We start from the raw sequence: 22,687 nt of genomic DNA, 5'->3' as shown, positions 1-22,687 counted from the left end.
TGTGGATCTCCTCCGGGGCAGGCGAGAATCGAACTCATGTGCTGTGCTTTAACCCACTGCACCACCAGGGAGGGCCCGAGCCTTAAACTTTTTAAAAATCAACCTTGCTCCCTTTAGAAAGCTTTTGGGAAAATATGCATAGTCTTAAGAATATAGCTTCAGCTTAGGAAAAGTAAGTGATGAATCATGATCTACTATTTGAAATATAGGACCCTTACAGGAGAAAGTTGACTACAGAAATTATTTTCCCCTCAATACATAACTACAACCCAAAGCAATTCCTTGGAAGTAATCAAAAAGAGATTCCATTGGCATTAGACATCTGAATCCAGAGGAAAGCAACTGTCCTGCTCTTCTCTCTAGAACCAGTAAAGTCTCCCAAGGGAGCAGCACCAAACTACAGGAAGTTAGAACAGCTCTTTGTAGGTGTCCTGAGCCTTCTCCTGAGTGAATGCGGAAAGCTCAATGGTTTCTTCTCAGCTCTCATTAATCCTCCTGCACTTCCACTAACCACACTTCTCACAGGGAGGAGAGGGGGGTCCCTGTGCCAGTTTCCAGACATTAAATGCTTTCCATTGTAGAAGTCAGATCACTTAGCTGCTACTTGTGGGTCTGCTAATCCTAAGTGGTTTGGCCACCATTTTTTGTTACCTGCAGTTCTGCATTCCTATACAAGATCAGAACTGCCTTGCCAATCAGTCATAGGAACCAAACCATCCAAGGTAAACCAACCAAGAGCAGAAAGCTTGATCATTCCTGGAATGGTGTGCATCACGAGGTATAACCGGGGATACCCGGAAGCCAAGGACCCATGTCTGAAGACCCATGTCTGCCAAGAACCCCAGAAGCTGAACGGTGAAAGACCTGTTGATAAGACTGAAACCATGGCTGGGAATCTAGGGCTTGATCTCAATAATAATGAGTCATCAAGCAGATGAGAAGTACCTATAGAACGGACTCCCAACCCCTGATGTGATGACAGAGCCCACTGTCTAGTCTCACCCCCTCCCTTTCCTTTTTGTCCTCCTTTCCCCTCACAATTGATGCTGTGTGATTATTCGATCTATAAAAAGGCCAGGATCTTGATCTTTGGCAGCATCCTACAGCTTGCTCCACCACTCCCATTTGCCAGTGAGGTGTTATCATGGCAATACTACTTTTGAAATAAGACGAACCTTAGGAAGTGGCCAGGGAGCTACTGTGACAACCTTGCCAGAGGGAGACACTTACACTAAGGTGATCTGATGTCAAAGTCAGAAGGTCGTGATTGGATGGATGAAGTTTTTCAAACAGAATCGTATCTGCTCCTTTGGAGTAAAGTTTTATCCGTCCTTCAGGATTTCGAACTGAAAGAAACATGTTTGGAAAGTAAATTATAATCAAAGAGAGCTATCAAACTAGACATTCACAAGGTTCCAGTCAAGCAGCCAGGAAAAGAGCATAATGCTTTAACCAGTAGTAAAATAGTCATACCTTTAGCAGGAAGTTCACTACCTAAGCCATTTGGCTTTATTCCTATTGTCTTAACTTAGCAATCTTCAATTTATTAGAATCCTTCCTTTGATTTCCCAAATTCACAAACAAGTATATTCATATTGCTATGCATGACTTTTCTATTTTTCTTACCTGCCATTTCTGAAGAATTGATAAGATTTGAATTAAGACTTCCATATTGAGAAGAGAATTTGCCTATCTCCTGGTGTGAAGTTCAACTCCAACTGTATGAATCAACTAACAGTGTAGTATGTCAGATTTTCGTGTGGAATTCTAGTTATTCAAAGCCTTTGCTAACATATTTCTTATCCTTTTTACTTCTTAGAAAAGCTCATCTATTTCTTTTAGTTCACTCTTGGGTCACAATATTGGCTGCAAGTCCACTTCATAGGGGGTAGAAATTAAAATTTCTACCTTCTTCCCATTGGATATCTATCTTAGGAGAACTGTATTTTCACCTGTCCCCAGACATGGAGCTAATGGCACTGACTAGGCTCCCCTCCTTTCTAATTCCTGAGCCTCCCCCTGACTGTCCTACAGTTAATGTCATTACAAATCTTTCTTTAAAACTATAGAATACTGGCCAACCCTTGTAGACTTGGTTTTATAGTTTGGCACATATACACAATCATTTGTTAAATGAGTGAATGACTTAATAATGTATCTCTTTCTAAGAACTACCTAAAATTTAAGATAATTACCTGGGTCACAACTTCATTGTCCAAATACTCTGTCTCTCAAAGGTTTTATCAACTGAATCAAAGATTATTATTGATTTCCATTTAAACATATATTTTCTTTAAAAATCAAGTGCCTCAAAACAGGTGACCATAACTATTAGTTATTTTTAGTAGCATACACAATCTAAAGCTTGGTTTACAGAAATATAGTATCAAAATATAAAAATTTACTTTCTCTTCTAACCTATAAATATGCTTATTCAACACTTATTCTAGTTTCTTCCTGGTTTGAATAGACCCAATGTACCCTGGAAACTTCAAGGTTTTTGGAACTTAGCTAGGGCTGTCCTCTCTTCTAAGATCCTTGGTGAGCTCTCCTACTTGCCAGAACTCATGTAGTTTTTCTTGTCCTCTGGCTTTATTTGTCCATTGGGAAATAAAACAGGATCATTTAATCCTACCGGAAAAGGTTTTTTTTTTTTTTTGCTTTTCCTATATAAAAATCCATTGTAATCATTTCACCCATATTTCCTCCTTTCCATCATCACAACTATGAAAGCAAAATATGTTATATCCTACATTTGCCAGTATGACCTTTCTATGACTGGTTTTGTAATCCAAGTTAGAACATCAGTTCTCAAACTTTATAGCTCAAAACTCCTTTACTCTCTTGAAACTTTACAGGGATTCCAAAGAGCTTTTAAATATGAGTTCTCTATATCAACATATATCACATTAAAAATTAAAACAGACTTTTTATTACATCAAGTCTTGTAATGGTAATAATTATACTAAACTAATACAGATTAACATATAACATTATTAAGAAAAAAAGCTAATTTCAAAAAAGTTTGGCTTGGAGAATGTCGTTGCCTTATATAATTATGGGTCTTCTCAATGTCTGGCTTAATGGAAACAGTTGAACTATCCTGTCTACTTCTACATTCAACCTGTTGTTATAGGTCATATAACTTTTGTAAAACTCCACAGTATATTGAAGAGAAAAAAGAATGAAAAAGACAAAAAAGCATTAGTATTATTATGAAAATATTTTGTCCTTGTGAAATTTTTGTCCTCTGAAAAGTTCTCAAGGTTTCCCGGGGTTCTACAGGGCACACATTGAGAATCACAAATTCCTTGCCCTTTCGTCTAATCAGTTTCTATATTTGAAAGGAAGAATTACACAGGTGAAAGGATTGTTTAATCAATGAGAGTTTGGGGGTCCAGTAAAGATGATCTTTTTTTTCTACAGAAAAATATCAGGATTTTTTGTATTAACAACCTTAAACTCATTTATAACATTATTTTTGTTACATACTGATTGATTGCCTCTTTCTATGAGAACAATTCACCAGAGGATTCACGAGAGACAGAGTGGGGAGCAGAATAGGCAGATCTATTAAAATACACTGCTGAGGGGAGCAGCAGATGGGTCAGGGGAGGTCTGCCATGCCATGGGGTCACCTCCTTGGCCGGGGATTGAACTTGTGCTGCAGTGGCTTTGGGAAGCTTCATAATACATTGCTTTAACCCGCTCTCCACCAGGGAGAGCACTGATATTATTTTTAATGTATTCTGATATGACTGAATACATGAAACATACTTTGCTCAGAAACATACGTATTATTGTTTCATACACTCAAAATCTGGTCATTCTGCTTTAAAAATTAGCTGTTAGAAAAGAGGAAAAAAGCACATTTACAATTTTATTTGTTACATTATTGACAAAACAAAATCTACTTTGGCTAGGGCTCTAATGCATCTCTTAAGTCAGCATTAACCTCTTTAAACTTCAGTATGTATAAATCCAACTGCATGAAATCCTACTGAAGTTTACTCACTGTACATTTCTTTCACAGCTTTTTATTTTAGGCTTCTAGACATTTCCTCTAGGAAATCTCAAGACTAATAAAATCTCAGTCACTTCAGAATTTAACCTTTCCAAAATAAAAGAATCTAACAGCTTTAAGTGGTCACAATAACAGGTGGGGAAAACCTGGGAAAGTTCATAGATTTTAGTTATAGAATATCTTCTCCCATCACCTGGCCTTCAAATCTGAGGTTCTTCAGAGATTTACCAGGAACTACTTCTCTTTCCATCCTCACATTCTCCCCAGCCAACTTCACTTTCTTTTTATAGCTTCGAGTTCCATCGACAGATTGACTGCTCACAAATACACATCTCCTGCCCAAATCCATCTCCAGCATTTCATTCCAACTTGTATTTTCAACTACTAACTGGATATCTTCCCTTTGGATATGCCCACACATCAGAATCAGACACATAATCTTCCTCCAACAACTAGCACCTATTTCTATATCCCCAGTCTCAAAAACCAGCTTCACCCATCCACTCCATCTCCCAAATCATATCTGATCATTACTCAAAGCCCCTCCCCCTCTCTCAGCCATCTATACTAACTCAATGCCATGAATTTCTCTCTGCCACCTTCTCTCTTGCCCAGATTACCACATTAAGTAATCTATATGATGTTGCTTATTCCAATCCTGCCCCCCCCCCATCCCATGTCTTCAACTACTGTTTAGAATCCTGCTGATAGCTTCCTCCTGCCCTAACATCAAGTTCAGATACTCTAACACAGCATAAGTAGAGCTTGCTAAGACCTGCCTCTTTCCATCCTGTGTCCTGACAGGCTTCCCCATCTTTTCCTGGATTCAACTGCACAAAATAACTGTCATGTTTTTTCAAATGTGCTCCCATTTTCTCTTAGCTTCAAGTTGAAGCATGGTAGGTACTTAATAAATATTTGCTTCATTAAGTTGAATAATTCAAAATGCATTGAAAGCAGCAGCAAAGACCTTGTGAAATAAAGGTGGCAAAAAGCTCAGAAGTGGCAATGGCACACAGTTTATACTATGAGAGTAAATGTAACAGCAACATTGCCATATTTACTAAATGGATAGGCATATCTACCCTTATTTAAAGTTCTTATAAGGGCTTTTCCAGGAATTATTGTAGTTTATTCTTCTGTAATGGTTAGCTGCCATTTGTCTCTCTTACTACTTATCTTTGAATTTTATAACATTTTTCTTTACATAATTAGCATAATTGGTCCTTTAAAAACCATATAATGTCAATGTAGCAGATTTCATATCTTACATATGTCAATGTAGCAGATTTCATATCTTCTGAAAAACTTCTTTATAAGAAATCTATTTTTATTTAGATATCTTTTAATTAAATCAAGGCTCTTGCCTCAGAATCAAAGAACTACTGGTATTAAAACTATACGTTCACGGTTCAGTGACTGGGAGTCAAACAAAAAAAAAAATGAAGAAGGAAAAGCAGCAGTAGCAGCAATAGCAGTAGCAGCAAATGTCTGAGTCTTCACATTAGGGTGTTGTCCCCACAGACCAAACCATATGACCATCATGAGAACAGGGTTGTTTTTCACCTTGTTACTTAACTTTTTTTTTTTTTTGACCTTAATGGAGTCCCTCTTTCAAATTCCTCCTAATTAAAAATCAAACAGAACCAGAAAAAAGCCCACAAGCCTCCATGCCTTCTGTGGTGGTGCGTTACCTTTCCTCATCTGGGACCAATTACAGCAAACATCTAGTGTTTGTGGTTGGGCTGCCATCTCTCCACAGCCTGTAATGGTGACCAGCATAGGGCGGGGGGAGGAGAGGTGGATGAAGGCCATAAATTTCCCTGTGTAGCAATCTTGGGCTTTTGTCAACACCGTCAGAGCAAAGAAGCCCGTCTGGGCCAGCTCACCATCAGTAACACTTTGCCTGAAGCCAAGCAACAGGAACACCTGCTGACACACATCGGCCACTCCCAAGCAGCACATATGCTCCTCAGTGACACCGACCACAACTGCCCACAGCCTTCTGTCCAAAATAAACAAACCTCCTCAGATGATGTCTGGTTTTTACCTGCTGTGATCCGTCTCCTGGGGCTAATTTCCAGTTGTTAGAGACCAAAGTCCTTTCAGTTTTGCTTAAATACTTGTTTTCTACAGTAGAATCTGATTTTATCTGATGAGCGGGATATTTTGAGGTTACTAAGGGTTGTGTCAAATTTTGTTTAGCACACTTGTAGAAAATCTACTGTGTGACAATTCCTGCACTTAGCCCTGGGCCACTGAAGACCAAGAAGACAGGCAGAGTGGCTCCCCTGGTGGAGCATACACGCCCACCAGGGCCTGATACCACACTGCTATGATATCAACAGGTGCCCTGAGGGGCAAAGGAGACTGTGGTTACTGGAGGAGTGGGAAAAGAATGGAAAGAACAGAGTGTACTGGGGCTGAAATGACCAGATCAGGAGTAATTTTCCAAGAAGAGTAGGGGGATCTCAATATAGGAAATAGCACAGGATGATTATAGAATTGTGGGTTAAAAGAAGGATCCAGAAGACGAAGAAGGTATCACAGACACAAGCAATGAGAAGGGGGCAAGTAAGGGGGGGAGAGAAGTAGGATGAGACAGAAAATTCAGTAATGAAACAGAACAAGGGCAATTTTTCTCTAAGGAAGAAAAAAGAATGAGTAAAGCTATCATTTGGGGATAAAGGATAAAGATGAGGAAAGTGTAAGTCAATGATGTGCATTTCTTTTTTTTTTTTTTAAAGATTTATTTATTCATACATATAGAGCTGGGGTACAGGCCAGAGATGCAGAGGGTGAGAGGATTCACCAGAGACAGAGTGGGGAGCAGAACAGGCAGATCAACGAAGTACACCGCTGAGGGGAGCAGCGGGTGGATCAGGAGAGGTCTGCCTCGCCATGTGAATCTCCTCTGGGGCAGGCAGGGATCGAACTCATGCGGAAGTGGCTCAAGCCTCTTAGTGCTGTGCTTTAACCCGCTGCGCCACCAGGGAGGGCCAATGATGTGCATTTCTAAGGGTCTCTATTTTCTTAGTTAAACAGGAGATTAATTTAGCTTTGCAAAGATGAAGCGGATCCATCGATAGTTGCAGGGTTGGGGACTTGAGGACTGGGTTTAGAATGTCTGTGTCAAGGATTGGAAAAGAAGTAAAGTAAGAACAAGAGGGAAGTTGAAGCAACACTGAGGGTAAGAAACAGTGAGGAAAGAACATATTTGCTGCGGTGCTAAACGCAGTATTAGGGAAGCATCTTCTGCAGCACAGGTGAAGAGAGCACATGGATGACAATGAGAATGCAGATGATGATGGTCACATACAGTGTCAACAACTAGCACATGCCAAGTACTGAGGACCTCTTCTGGAGCCAGAGTCAGGTAGTAACTAAGTGAACAGATTCTGCGATCAGACCTTCTGGTGTGCTGGCTTGCAACCCAGCTGTTCCAATTCAAGCTACATGGACCTGGGAAAGCTATTCAATTGGAAAAGTTACCTCTGTGTCTCAATTTCATTATCTGTAAAATGGGCATAAAAGTGATATGCCCTGACAGGATTACTGTGAAAATTAAATCATGTAGAGCACTTAGAACAATGCTGGATGCAAGATAGAGACTGGGTAAATAGCATTAGGCTTATCACAGCAGTGGTGATGTTAAATTGAGAGTGGCAGTACTTTATAAAGATACAAAAACATCACAATGCTCAACACATAACCAAGAGTGAAAGCATCTTCAAGACACATCATGATAACCATAATACTAGCAAAAGATCAAAAATAATGGCAGTTCCCACCGTACCTATAACAGACATCCTTTTTCTGATATTGTTAAAATCCAAAAAGGCAAGCAATTGATAAGTAACTAGTGTTCCTAATTCTTCTATTGTTATAGTCTCTGGGGTTCGAGACTTAAAAATGAACCCAAAATTTCTTGCAGCAGTCACTAGAGCTCCTTCATCAGGTGACTGAACTTTGTAAGTCAGCTGTCCTACAAGGAAGAGAAACAAATATATTAAACGACAGCCCAATGAAGTTATAAAAGAAAAAGAAAAGAAACAAATGTAGGGTAAACAAAGTTATGAGGCTTTCCCTCCCCAAAACCCCACACCCACCCTCTCACCATTATCCTCTATGGGCAGCACCTGCGGTGCTGCACCTGCACCTGCAATTATGGACAAATGGGCCCTGACAGCATGGGACATGTACATATGGGGACACCTTTACTTTTCATGTGCAAGAGCTGAAAATTAACCTACCATTCCTGAGATGGTTAAAAAAAAAAAAATCAATGCAGACAACAACTAACATTCCCAGAATGCCAATACCAACATGAACACTAACTCCCCACACAAGTGTCAGATCTAGAAATCAGACCTTTTCTATTCACCAATAGGCCCATCAGATGCCTGTGTATGAGACACCACAGGACTCCATGCCCTGCCCATGCCGCCCTTGCCATCTTACAGAAAAATGTTCATTCCTGAGTCTGCCCACCTGCTATGCTGGTTTCCTCAACAGAGACCATGCCTTGGGGTTTTCAGGGGCTAGTGATGTACCTTGAAAATTTCACAAAAATCAGGCTGGAAATTTAATATGTTCCTGTACTACAACACCAACTGAAGTAAATGTAAATCCTTTCTGGTAAAACAAACTTACACTTAAAAATTCCTACAAATAAAGTTTGAAATAAAAGGGTTGTGTCATTTCACAGTGAAAAAAAAATCATAGAAACCACAATAAATATGATACAATATGAACAAAAAGAAGAGGCCAAGCTCTGCAAAAAACTTTAGATATGATAGTTATAATAAGTAGTAAATACTTGATAGATTTCAAAACAAAAATGATGCATGAAGTCAAGCATATTTGAAGATTCAAAGGCCTTGTGGAAATTAAAAATCAAAACTGCAAAGTAGATATTATTAGAAAATAAATTAATGAACTAGGGAGAAAATTCCAGAATATACCCTAGATAGACTAAGAAATAGAAAAATGAAAGAACAGTTAAAAGACATAATAGAATGAAAATGTTATCAATAAAGATCTAATATGGGAGGGGAAATGAGTCAGAGGCAATAACTGGAGAGGAATATGGTGGAGGAAACTCTAGAGACAATGTAAGACAGCATTGTACAGACTCAGGATTCTTAATGAATCCCAAACAATACTAATGTTTTAAAATTCATACCATTACAGCAGAACATGAAAGAAGACATTTTTAAGAGGCTGATTACCTTCAAGTCATAATTACAATTGATAGCTAATTGTCACTACACAGTAACAGAAATAGCCACCAAAATACAGAGCACTATCTTCTATGTATAGAGTAAAATTGTCATCTTAAGAAGTTTTTTACACATAGCAAACATTATTCAAGAATAAAGGAAGAAATTTGTTTTAAAACAAAGTTTGGTAGGAATGTAAAATGACTGTAGTGTAAGCCCTGACAGGTAGTGGGTGTTTTTTCTTTAATTATATGTATATATTTACATCATTCTTCATTTTGTACATTTTTTCATCTCAGTTGTAATCCCCATGGACTTCCCACCACCACTTCACCATGTGCCACCACCATAGTCCTGTGTGCTCTTCCTGCCCCAGTTTTGATCATGGTCCCCTCTCCTCCCCTATAGAATGTCTCTGGTTTATAATTGTTAGTTCATTTTAGTTTTTACTTTATTACAATTACACATTTTCTTTTCCTAATCCCTTACACGTCTGCTATGCTTGAAACCATTCAGTATTTTTTTTTTCTTTCTGGCTTATTTCACTAAGCATGATCCCAAGTGTAAATCAAACCCACAATGAGATAACATCTTACACCAGTGAGAATGGCACATATTAAAACAACTAGCAACAACAAATGTTGGTCAGGATGTGGAGAAAAAGGAACTTTCTTGCACTGCTGATGGGAATGCAAACTAGTACAACCACTATGGAAAATTGTTTGGAGGTTTCCTCAAACTGCTAAACATGGAGCTTCCCTACGACCCAGCAATCCCACTCCTAGGTATCTACCCAAAGGACACAAAAACATTAATTCAAAAGGACACCTGTGCCCCATGTTTATTGCTGCATTATTTACAATAGGGGAGATGCATGTGTAGTCAACCCATATGCCCAAAAACAGATGACTGAATTAAGAAGATGTGGTACAGATACACTGTAGAATATTACTCAGCAACCAAAAAAGATAAATGCATGCCATTTGTGGCAACATCATGGTTGTCTTTTTAATGGTAGTAGAAATGTTTGGCATTAGGGTTTGATGGTGAACGCAACCATTTCAAATACAGCTGTGCTCAACAAACATTTCTTCAGGCTACAGGACTAGGTGAAGAGTCAAAAGGCCCACCTGATGTAGCCTTTGTTTTAGAGATCTCCGACTGACTTACCACCATTTGGCAACTTGTTTCCTTCCCCATACTTTAAGAATTTAATGTATATTATAAATCCTTCAATAAAGGACAAAAATAAACACACAACTATATATCAGAGACATTAAAGTGAGGGAGAGGAGAGCACAAGGGACTGCAGTGATGGTACACTAGTGAACTGGTGAGGGAAATTCTATGGGAACTACACTTGAGAAAAGAAAGCAAACATTGTAAAAAAAAAAAAGAAAGAAAGAAAGAAAGAAATAGAATAAATATGTAAAATATAGATAAATAAATTTTAAAAATAAAAAAATATGGGCCCTCCCTGGGTGGTGCAGTGAGTAAATGCAGCACTAAGAAGCTAAAGCCACCTCAGCATGAGTTCAATCCCCAGCCTCGGAGGTGACCCACATGGCACGGAAGACCTCTTCCTGACCCGCCCACTGCTCCTCTCAGCAGTGTACTTCATCAGTCAGCCTGTTCTACTCCTCACTCTGTCTCTGGTGAATCCTCTCACTGCCTCTGGCCTGTACCCCAGTTCTGTATGCACAAATAAATAAATCTTTTAAAAATATAAATAAATAAAAAATAAAGGATAAGGTCAAAAAAAAAAGAAGGATGAACACATGAAATGCAAGGAATCCTACCCTGGGCCCTACTGAAAGTAGAACCCCAGGCCTGGGTTCATGCTCTCTCCCCATTCCTTCCAACCTGCTGTGTGGCCCTCACTGTATAGTGTATCCTCCATGACCTGTGATTCATAAACCATGTCTTTTCACATTTCCCTGCAGCTGTTGTTGAGGGGCACCTTGCAAATACAAAGAACCACCAGGGCCAGATCAGGCACAACAATGGTTCCAAAGGGGCAAATGTCTACGGGGCCTCACCACAGATGCAGGGGAGCACTCCAGGCATTTCTAGCATCTTTAAAGGCTGAATGTGACACAAAAACAATGGCACAAGCATTTTAGAAAGAGTTCCGCAGTTCCTTAGAAAAGTAAACATCTACCTAAACTAAGATCTGGCAATTCCAATTCCTACATATTACTTGAAAACAAATTTGTATTAAAAAATTATTCAAGACATAAAAATTTTGTGGCAGCTTAACTAATAGCCCAAGGTCAGAAACACCACTGTTTCACAGCAGCGGAGGACCTAGGGAAAAGCATGTGGAGCATATATGGAATGTTGCTTAGCAGTGTAAGAAGGAATAAACTGTCATTGATATATATTGTGCAGCCAGCCCAGGCCACATAGGTGCACCATCAGTTCTAACAATATAAAAGAGAACTTTTGAGCCCTTGGTGTCATCTTCCCAGGTTTTAATGGTAAACAGGGGAATCAAACCGGCAAGGACAGTAACCCCACTCCAGTGATGATACACTGCCTTTTTATCCCTTCTCCCGAGGTACCCACAAACAGGCACCTGTGCTCCATGCACACACAACTTCTACATTTTGCACACATCAAGCCACTGAAGCTAGTGGTGTAAAAAGCCCAATTAACTCATTTGCCCTATAGTACAACAATATGCATGAATGATAAAAGCATTGCATGACCCAGAAGAAGCCAAACACAAAAGAATACATAATGTATGGCTTCATTTATATGATGTACAACAAAAAGTAAAATTCATTTAAATAGTTGAGTGCACAAGGTCGGAGGTGTAGAATGAAAAGGAATATGAGTAATTTTCTAGAGTGATGGAAAATAGGTAAATGATGGTCACCTGGTGTATATAACTGAAAATTCACTAAGCAATACCCTTCAAATATGTGCATTTTGGTAACATTAAAATTGTATACAAAATGAAAAATTTTGTAAGTGGTACTCAAGTCTGAATTTATCAGTAAACCAAAAATGTGTCTGAAAAATAAATGAAAAGGTTTGACCAAAATAAAGAAAAAAGCAGCTCAAGAGATTTGTAGGAGAAAATAAGCAGCTAAAAGCAATACCCAAGATTCGCCAAACTCAAGCTCAACAAATGAGAAAAGTGAAAGTGGTCCTGGGGTCACCTTTAGTAAAATTAATCACTGAATTCTATTCAGCACTTCTGCTTGAGGCAAGAGGAGATTCTCAAACACAAATAAGAGCAGGTAACCACAGTCACCAAGCAGTAGAGGAAAACATGAAAGCTAGACACAGAACTCAAGATTTAACTCCTCATAAAATGGAACATAAATGAAAAAATATCCAATTAAACATTCATTAATTAAGCAAATTATGTCATCAAAGAGAAAAAATATTTAAATAACAGATTACTCTTGAAATAGTTTGGAATTTAAATAAACTTAAAGGCACAGATAAGAGAAACTTAACATTGTAATATCTTCAAATAAAAATAGATCAAATCATTAATTGGCACTAATATAAAGATCAGTTTAAGTCATAAATATTATGTGAATCCTCAAAGCAATTGAAAACAGAGGAATAGGGTAGACCAGCATTATCAAGGACAAAACAATAGCTTTGATGCAGCACTACAAATAAAAGATATACATAGAGAACTAAACACACATGAATTTTATGTATGCATATATACATATACACACATAACACACAAATTCTATATATTCACTATATATAGTATATTCACTACATATATAGATCATGTATGATACATATATTTCATTTCTGAGTTAAAATGACTTAAGTGGTAGTGTTAACTCAATAGTGGTAGCTGAAAGAAATAAAATTTATAAATCAAAAAGATTGGGGTCTATTTGGAGCAAGAAGTCAATTCACTAGCATTAGTTACTGTCTCATTGCCTTAATATTAAAGGTCACAAATGACTTTGTTCTATTCTATGAACACTATTTCCATGTGTGTAGGAATTTGTTCACAATGGAAATTAAGTAAGAATATTCTAATATCAGGGTAAATCTGTCCTGCTTCCTGGGAAAATTCATTCCAAACATATGCCTAATGGTCCTCTACATATATTAGATATGTGTGTTAATAATGAGAGTTACATGATTCACCTGTGTTTCCCCTAGTCACCAGGCTACTGGGAAGTGGTACTCAATTATAAGAAATATTTTATCCCCCTAAGTAGAACATTTAAGCTCTCATCTTTCCAGTGCTCCTACTTCTTTTACTTTTCTTCTAATTCTCTTCACATTTGGGAGGAAAATACTTAGGGTATAGATAAATACAAAGAAAAGCAAGTGATAGGTAAACCCCTTATACAATGCTCTACTTTAATTTAGAAAAGCTCTTTTAATTCCAAAATCTTAATTAAAAGTATTAGGTGAAAGGGCAAATCAAAACAAAATTCACCACTCAGGCACATTAACCACTTACCTGCACTATCTTCCTCCGACATTACTGTGTGGCAGAGAGCAAGTAACCTAAGAAATTCATGCACTTCAGGATCACCTAGTTTAACAGATTCGATCAGATGCTGGTCAAAAAACTGAAATGTTCTGTCTGCTTGAGGGTTGAATGAGAAATCCACAGGCTCTTTTTTCTGTAGGAGGACAGCAACAACTAAAAGAACTGTAGACTTCATTCCAACAACACTCTTTTTGACAATTCAAAAATACTTCCTCTAAGCATGTTTTAGTGCTTGTATGATTTTGCAGCCTCAAACTTCTGGCACTAAAATGACTTTCTGTTTCCTCATTACTGTTAAATATTATCTTCCCATTTCAGAGCCATGTACCAAAAGCATTGAACCTTCCAAAAATATATGGAAAAGCAAAATATCCAATGACTGTCAGACCCTCAAATGTTGATTGCAACTACATATAGAAAAAAAACCTGAAAATTGAAAGCCTTTTTCAAAACCTCCCTAATAGCAGAATCTGACCTGACTTGAATTCATTATGGCAGCAATATCTGACCTAGAGTGTAATATATACAGTTACAGAATTTCTATTTATTATTAATTAACATTCCCAATGCAAAAATATTTACATTGCACACATTATGAGATTTCACATAATATAATCACAGATACAACATAAGCTCTTTCTACAACCAAAAAATCTCTGAATTCATAAATAATTCTGACTCCCAAAGTTTTGAATCAAGGGTCATGAACCCTGTTTCTATTTCAAGAGTTTTCTGTGGTTCTACATATGACTAAGGGTTTATTAGCTGAGAGCCCATATTATCTCTGTAGGGCTATGGCTGGAGCTTTTATTCAGAAAGTTTCTTAGTCTTTCATTCTTAAACCGTAAGTTAAGACTTCAAGTTTAAAATCTTACCTGGACCTTGAAGGCATCATGCTAAGTAAAAGTAGCTGAAGAAAGACAAACAAACAAAAAAGAACTCATAGAAAAAGAGCTCAGATTTGTGGTTACTATAAGCCCAGAGTTGAGGGAGGGAAATTGGAGGATAGTGGTCAAAAAGTACAAAATTCCAGTTATAAGGTAACTAAGTACAAGTATGTACTTAAGATGTAATGTGCACCATAATGACTACAGCCAATACTGTTATAAGGTATACAGGAAGGTAAGGGAGTGAATCCTAAGAATACCCATAAGGATTTTTTTCCTTTTTTCTTCAACTGTTTTCTTTCCTTTTTAACCTATCTATATTACAAATGGATATTAGCCCAACTTACTGTAATAACCACTTCATTATATATATTATATGTTTTTTTACATATATGTATTAGCCATCATACTTCTATGCCTTAAACTCATATAGTGTCGTATGTTAATTGCTCCTCAATAAAACTGGGGTAAATAAATAAAATCAAAGAAGAATTTGGGCACAGATTTTTTTTAATAATATAATAGTTAATTTTTACATCATTGTGTGCCTTTTTCCATCTCAGTTGTAATCCCCATGGGCTTCCCATCACCAAATCACCTGTGTGCCATCATCATAGTCCAATGGGCACAGAATTTTTTAAGTCTCCCTAAATTTTTGTAGTTGATTGTAAAGTTAAAAGAGCAGATGTTACTGTCACTGATTATAAAAGAGAGAGAGTACTGTGGGCAATTTAAATCACCAACAGCAACTCATAGAGTTTAATACCAACAATAAAGCTGAGTTGAGTTTAGGGCCCTTGATTCTTACATTAATGCTGGATAAAATAAGAAATAAGTATTAGTTCTTTCAGTGGGTCAGATACTAATCTAACTCCTTCCCAGTCGCTAATTCAACAACAGCTACCATTAATCAGGGGTTAACAATATGTTAGTGTGTTTTTTATCTACATTCCTTTAGTACGTTCAACCTATGACAATGGTTACCAAATAAAACCATACAAGTCATTATCAAGTCACTAGACCATTCACCCTTCCACCATATTCCCAACCCACTTCCCAGAGGAAATCACTTAAACATTCTCAAAAGGTATAACAGGAAAATTAAATTAAACTTATACCATCATTTCTGAGACCTTATCTACAAATCTGTTTCTATATTACATGAAATTCACTGCTTCATTTTTTCCTAAATCTAACAACATAGATATACCCATAATTTTAATTTCTCTATTGATCACTTCTGTAACTTTCCATGAATTTTAATGCCTTCTTTTTGTTTGGTTTATATTTATAAACACTCTCAAATTGGTATTATGAAGTTACTATCCACCCCTTACTTCCCTCCCTTACTTTTATTTTTTTCTTCCAATCTGTTGCTTGCATTTTTTCTATTTCACTGTAAAGACCGAAAATATGTCTACTCTGTGCTGTAGCCAAATTAATATCATTTTCTCTGGTCTAAGGACGCTCATCTAAAAGCTGATAGTCAATATATATAGTGTTTCTGTAAATCCTACTTTGAACTACTGTTCACAGCAGAGGTGAGAAATGTACTTTACAATGTGGGTCTTGTGGTCTGCTCCACTCACAACTAATTGTTTGCTAGGTCTTCTATTCAGCTGTGACTTGGGATTTCACTAAGTCTCAATCTGCCAGCTGACATCCTAGGTTAATTTTTCTCTTTCATTTTCTGACTCTTTCTACCCATTCTATTTTTCTGGAAGATTCTCTCGATTTTCCAAGTTGGAAAATATCAGAATTTTACAACTCTTCTACTGAATAATTTCTGTTGCCATTTACTTTTTGACTTCCAAGATCTTTTTCTTGTTTTCATGATTGTGATCTTCTAGAGCATTCTGCCTTGTGTCTTGCATGCCATATCTTCCCAAATCTCTCTGCTGGGGTTAATTAAACTTCTACCATACCATTGCCATTCTAATCTCAATTTTAAGTGATCTTGGATCATATTGCTACTTATATTTTGGCTTTTATCGAATTTAATCACAGACAATTTGTAATGTCTGTTGACTTGTTCTTACCGAATTATGTTCAACAGTAAAATTAAGTGAATTCTTACACAGGTAAGGACTTACTGGCCTGCAGTTTGCACTTTAGAGTGAATGAGGGTCCTCATTCTCTAAGGTATGAAACTATTGACGAAAGGCACTTCCTTAACCTGTTTTGGTCCCAGAGACAGAGAAGATAAAAGTTAAATAAGGAATTTCACAGATGAGTAGAATTTCCAGGAAGCATGATTACTCTGGGTTAGCAGAGAAAAAGATTCTTTGCCTATTGCTACTGGACAATGCACAGTAATAATTAATCACATGCAAACTAGTCTAACCACTGTGAAATGCTGTGTGGAGTTTCCTCAAACTACTAAAAATGGAGCTTCCATATGATCCAGCAATTCCACTCTTAGGAATCTACCCAAAAGACACAAAAACATTCATTCAAAAGGACACCTCCACCTCTATGTTTACTGCAGCACTTTTTACAATGAGTAAGCTATGGAAACAATCCAATTGCCTAAAATAAATGACTAAATCAAGAAGATGTGGTGTGTACATACATATAATAGAATATCACTCTGTAGACAAAAAAGATAAACTCATACCACTCACAGCAACATAGTTGGAGCTGGACAGGATTATATTCAGTGAAATAAGCCAGAAACAAAAATAAAAATATCAAATGGCTGTACTTATAGAAGGAACATAGAGGAAACAAATAAGGGGTGTGAGTGAAGTAATTATAAGTAAGAATGAAATTTATCATCTCCACACCTTAGTCATGTTTGTTTTCTGACCCAGGTCATCCTGTGCTTCACCTGTCAAAACAAAAATTGATAATTAAATAAAATGAAACCCAGATTCAAACATTTAATTTTGAGGACTATACTTATTTAGTAAAGCACCATTACTTGTTGACATTTTGAGCTCCAATGTTGACATTTTGAGCTCAAATGTTGACATTTTAGGAGTGATTTCAAACTTTAACCCTAGACATGGCAATCAACACAAAGAGAAAAGTGCAGCATGCATTAAAACAAAATATAAAGCATACAACGGTTTCTTTCATTAATTTTATCATTCTGTTGTCACAGTAAACTATGATCCTTGCAAGAGGCAAATTTTTGTCTTCCACTTTATCTCTCCTGTTTGAGAATCTAAAATTATATAGACAGACCACTTCTCACAAATGCTAGAGTTCAGCTAGTATATCTTTGTCTATTTTGGTTTGTACCAGTTACATCTGTGTAATATCAAGGTCAAAACAAAGTCAGTGCCTTCCACAGCAAAAGAACATAGCCACAAATATGGCAGACACTTAAAAATAACTTTACTTAGTATTAAGCTGATAAGTGTTTAGTTTAGAAACATTTAAAATTACAGGTGTTTATAGTAGAAAGTAAAAATTATTAATAATCTCACCACTCAAAACTAGTATTTGTAGAGTTATTTGGGGGAATTGATTCTGTGGAATGGGGGGAATGTATGGTTACATATATTCCTCATAATTTTATATATATTCCTTATAATTTTGACTAGTTCAATAATAGCTCATATAACATAATTTTAGCTGTTTAACTTTTGGAGACCTTTAAGATTTTCTTATATTTTGGTTGGCATTTGAAGTCTAATACTATTTTCCCAGACTATAATTTTTGTGGTTATAATAAGAGTTATTTGCATCGACCCTGTACCAGGCATTCATATTATCATTAATCTTTATAACAAACTTGCAAGATGAATGTTTTCATTCTTGTCTTGTTTTATGGATGAGGGGGACTGAAGAACAGAGTTCAAACTGACAAGACTAAACTAAACCTTGAAAAACAAGTCTCTCTCTTTTCACTGTACAATGCCACCACTGTAAAGGCATTTGCCAAATATTTCTTCCTTGTTTCCTGGACACAGACCTACATCTGGTCTGTAGGTGGCAGGAGTCCCTGAGTGAATGAATGAATCTATACCGGCACTTGGTATTTAGATCTTACACTTACCATGATTATATTATTATGATTAGCCCGTATGTGGTAATTGTAGCAACAAAACTGTAAAATGCGTCTCCACAAAGAAAGTGTATTTATAGTGTAGTAATGGAAATGAAACAAAAAATTTAAGTCAGTGTGACAAGGTTGTCATATAAATATATGGTCGGAAATCTTCAAAATAAGAGTCCTGAGTCAGAAAAAGCTCAGGTAAATCTCTGAGGAATATCAGTTTTTCATGGAAGATTAATATGAGTCCACATTCCAGCTCCTTTTGAGGATGGTCCTTTTTAAGTCAGATTGATCCAATGTCTCTTTAAAGCCAAATGAAATGGTACAGAAGCTGTGATGTTAATGAACCAATAGCTGAGTGTCCCTTGAATTCAGAAAGAAAGGTTTATTTTTGCCATCCCACACAAGAGTTTATTTTCTCTGGATGGAAATAGTGTCTTTATTGAGGAAACCACTATGAGTTTATATATAAATAAGGCAACTTGTATGAAAACAAGGAAGTTATTCTGAAACATTCTTTGAGTTTTAAGAATGTATTTTAATGACATCATAAATGAACTGCAAATTATATAAATATACATACACATATACATACATATATATGTATGTGTGTGTGTGTGTGTGTGTGTGTGTGTGTGTCTAAAGAGGTTACTTACTCAGTTACTTTCCTGAATTGTATAAGGAAAATTGTAAGCTATCACAAGATTATAAATCTGGAATTTACAAAGATCTTTGATATATGCACTGTGAAAATCAAGGATCTTTCTTAAATTAGTACTGTTATTAACATCTGTACAAATGAATCTTGATCTACAGTTGATAATTTCCTTAGAATCATTTCCTAGTAGTATTATCATTACTATTGGCATTTTCATTATCATTATCATTACATATATGCAATGGCAAAGAAAACAAAAGTGCTCCCAAATTCAAATTATCACCAATGCCCTAACTAAAATTTTTGCATTTAAATTGCTCCTTGGGTTAAGGCAGTATTTGTAGAAAACCTCTAAAAATAACATCAAAAAATTTTAAATCACCAATTTTTATTTTATTTGTCAGTCATTACAACAGTGATATAAAATTGCTTGATGTGACTGCAGGCTTGTACATGTCCAAGCTGCAAATCATCTGGTCTACCACCAAAGAAGCCTAGGGAGGAGCAAGGAGCAGAGGCGAGATGGGAGAGGCATGGTGGCCATGGGTCACGGCTGCAAAGTCAAAAGGCTGGGAAGTACAAAAGTCAACTTTATTTGTAAGTTTTGTTCGAGGTCAACCCTTGCCTAAAAAAATCTTGGCAATGTGTAAAGTTTCCCATCATGAAACAAAGGGAAAGTTTCCCTCTCTTTCTTGGATTTCCTTTACTTCTGAGATTTCTGATTAAGAAATTGGACTCTGAGTGCCGGGAAATGAGTGTCCAGAAAAACCTAACAAGAAGTTTCCCAAGGAGCATCCATGCTCCAGCAGAATTATCTGTCCACTGTCCAAACTCAGGGTGACAAAGGACACATAGAAATAGAATGCCTGAAAATCCAACTACAAAGCATGTATCCTGACAAAAGCATACAAATAGTAACTAGAAATTGACTAACTTTTCTGGCCACTCAACGTAGCCCAGTACAGTAGAAATTCTCAGGAATGAAATCAGGCACTAATACCAATTCCAGAGTGATGTGAAGTGCTTTTACTGCAATAAATCAGGCAACAAAGAATTTGTCTTCCCTGAGCTGTACATCTCCTGAGTGCCCCCAGACCAGGAAAACAGAGTTGGTGCACTGAAAGGAACCTCAAACAGTATCACAACTACCCCCCACCTCTACCCATGGGTAATAGTAAATCCCAAGTTTCATCTAAATTATTTAACATTCATCCAACATATATTCAGTCAGCATTTATTAGGTGTCAACCATAATGTTATTCAATAGATGCTGGTGGTTCCCAGCCTAAAAAGAATGCCAGCAATGGCTTTGGGTTTTGCTTTTAATTAAAAAATAGGGTTGTGTATTTTTTAAGAACTATTAACAATATCATTAAGAAAAAGAAGCTGTTTCCCTTACCATAGATTTTTCCATTAATGGAACATTTTTTAAAAGTCATGATGTTTTGAGTGAGGGTGCCTGTTTTGTCAGAGAAAACATATTCGATCTGGCCCAGTTCCTCATTGAGTGTGGTCGTCCGAACTTCAGCAGGTGTCGCTTTCCCAGAGTAATACATCTTCTGATCCCAGTTTATAAAATAGCTGTGTCCCAGACGAATTACTTCCATACTTTCATTCATTAAAATGGAAAAAGAAAGAAAAACTCAATCAGTGTCAGAGAGTACAGAGCTTTGCAAAAGAAAGAAATCTGCCAATGTCTTCAAAGTTTAAAAGTAAATATAGGTGCTCTGTCCCTAATCCAAGTGGCCTTCACATCTCCACAGTGTGTCAATAAAGTTTCCAAAATCATTTCCTGGCAGCACCATGGGACTGTAGGCTGACTCTGCATAAAGCCATAGGGGATGCTGTATTGTTCTCAATCTATGTAAGACAGGTTGAATGGAGACTTCCTTCAAATGTAGTATATCACCTGGCATCCCCTGTGTCTTAGGGGAAACTATTATTAAAGATACTTATCAGATGTCTAATCTAAAGGATCACATTGAGGGCCCTTCCTGGGGGTACAACAGGTTAAGGCACAGCACTATGAAGCTATCCACAGCCATTGCAGCATGAGTTCAAGCCTGGTCAGGGAGCTGACCCACATGGCATGGCAGACTTCTTACTCTCCCGCTGCTCCCCTCAGCAGTGCACTTCATCAATCTGCCTGTTCTGCTCCCCACGCTATCTTTGGTGAATCTTCTCACTGCCCCTGCACTTCTGGCTTGTACCCCAGTTCTGTAAGCATAAATAAATAGATATTTTTTTTTAAATAATCATGTTGAAGACTTTCCAATATATTATCTGATGTGGCTTCACTTCTTTTTATTATTATTATTTTATATATTTTTACATTAGTCTTCATCTGGTTCATTTTTTCATCTCAGTAGTAATCCCCATGAGCTTCCCACCTATGTGCCATCACCATATTCCCATGTGCTCTTCCTAAGTGCTCTTTTGGTCTTGTTCTCCTCTCCTCCCCCACAGAATGTCTCTGGTTTGTAGTTGTTAGTTGATGATATTTTTTACTTTATTAAAATTATTATACCTATATATATGTTTTAAAGATTTACTTATTTATGCTTACAGAACTGGGGTCCAGGCCATAGGTATGGGAAGGGGAGGGGGTGAGAGGGAAGTGAGCGAACTCACTAGAGACAGAGTAGGGAACAGAAAAGGCAGATCAACTGAAATATACTGCTGAGGGGGGCAATGTGCAGGTTAGGAGAGGTTTGCCACACCATGTGGGTCAGCTCCTTGGCCAGGGATTAAACCTGTGCTACAGTGACTGCAATAGCTTCACAGTGCTTTAACCCACTGTGTCACCAGGGAGAGCCCTCTATATTTTTTTTATCAAAACAATAATGATATACCACCTCACACCGGTGAGAATGGCACATATTAAAAAAACAAGCAACAATAAATGATGTAGCTTCACTTCTAACTAATATCTCCATGAAACACTAAAAGCACCATAGTTAGTTATTCAGAGAAAATAGGGATGTGTTCTCATCTTACTTTGCCCATTTACCAGAAAAAGTGAGTAGTTGTCCCATAATCTACTAGTGATTTATGATTTTCCAACTCTGGAAGTTGAATTTTTTGACAAGTAGTATATTTTCAGTCTGGCATGTGTAAGGCCAAATCAACTTTCAAATAAGGTTAGAATAATGTGAACTTATACCATTAGATTACTGAAAGTTATCTTTACTATATGCCAAGTCAAATGACATCTCATTGTATTTCTTTTCTTATCAATGAGTTGAACATTATTTTCAAATTTTATTGGATAGTGATATTTTTCTACGAATTATCCAATTGTGTTATCTGCCTATTTTATATTTTCTATTTATAAACTAGTCTACTACTTACAGATTTATGGAACCTACATATATAATTTATACATATATATATATATATAT

The 22,687-nt window shown here is 36.9% G+C and overlaps 1 protein-coding gene across 3 annotated transcripts in view; it reads right to left on the bottom strand.

The window, feature by feature from the left end:
- The window catches only part of ATP8B4 (ATPase, class I, type 8B, member 4), a 223,415-nt gene that overhangs the window by 64,051 nt on the left and 136,677 nt on the right, over nt 1-22,687 (bottom strand). For all 3 annotated transcript variants that reach the window (XM_012728821.1, XM_012728823.1, XM_012728824.1), the window contains exons 13-17: nt 20,686-20,894; nt 17,409-17,452; nt 13,703-13,868; nt 7,821-8,009; nt 1,231-1,346 (exon numbers count right to left, since the gene is read on the bottom strand). In XM_012728821.1, coding sequence (XP_012584275.1) covers nt 1,231-1,346; nt 7,821-8,009; nt 13,703-13,868; nt 17,409-17,452; nt 20,686-20,894 — 724 coding nt within the window. The remainder of the gene's footprint in view (nt 1-1,230; nt 1,347-7,820; nt 8,010-13,702; nt 13,869-17,408; nt 17,453-20,685; nt 20,895-22,687) is intronic.

Source organism: Condylura cristata, unplaced genomic scaffold (assembly GCF_000260355.1).
Source record: "Condylura cristata isolate star-nosed mole 26May11 unplaced genomic scaffold, ConCri1.0 scaffold00023, whole genome shotgun sequence".
NCBI lineage: Eukaryota > Metazoa > Chordata > Mammalia > Eulipotyphla > Talpidae > Condylura > Condylura cristata.
This window is presented reverse-complemented; position numbering and strand designations above follow the sequence as displayed.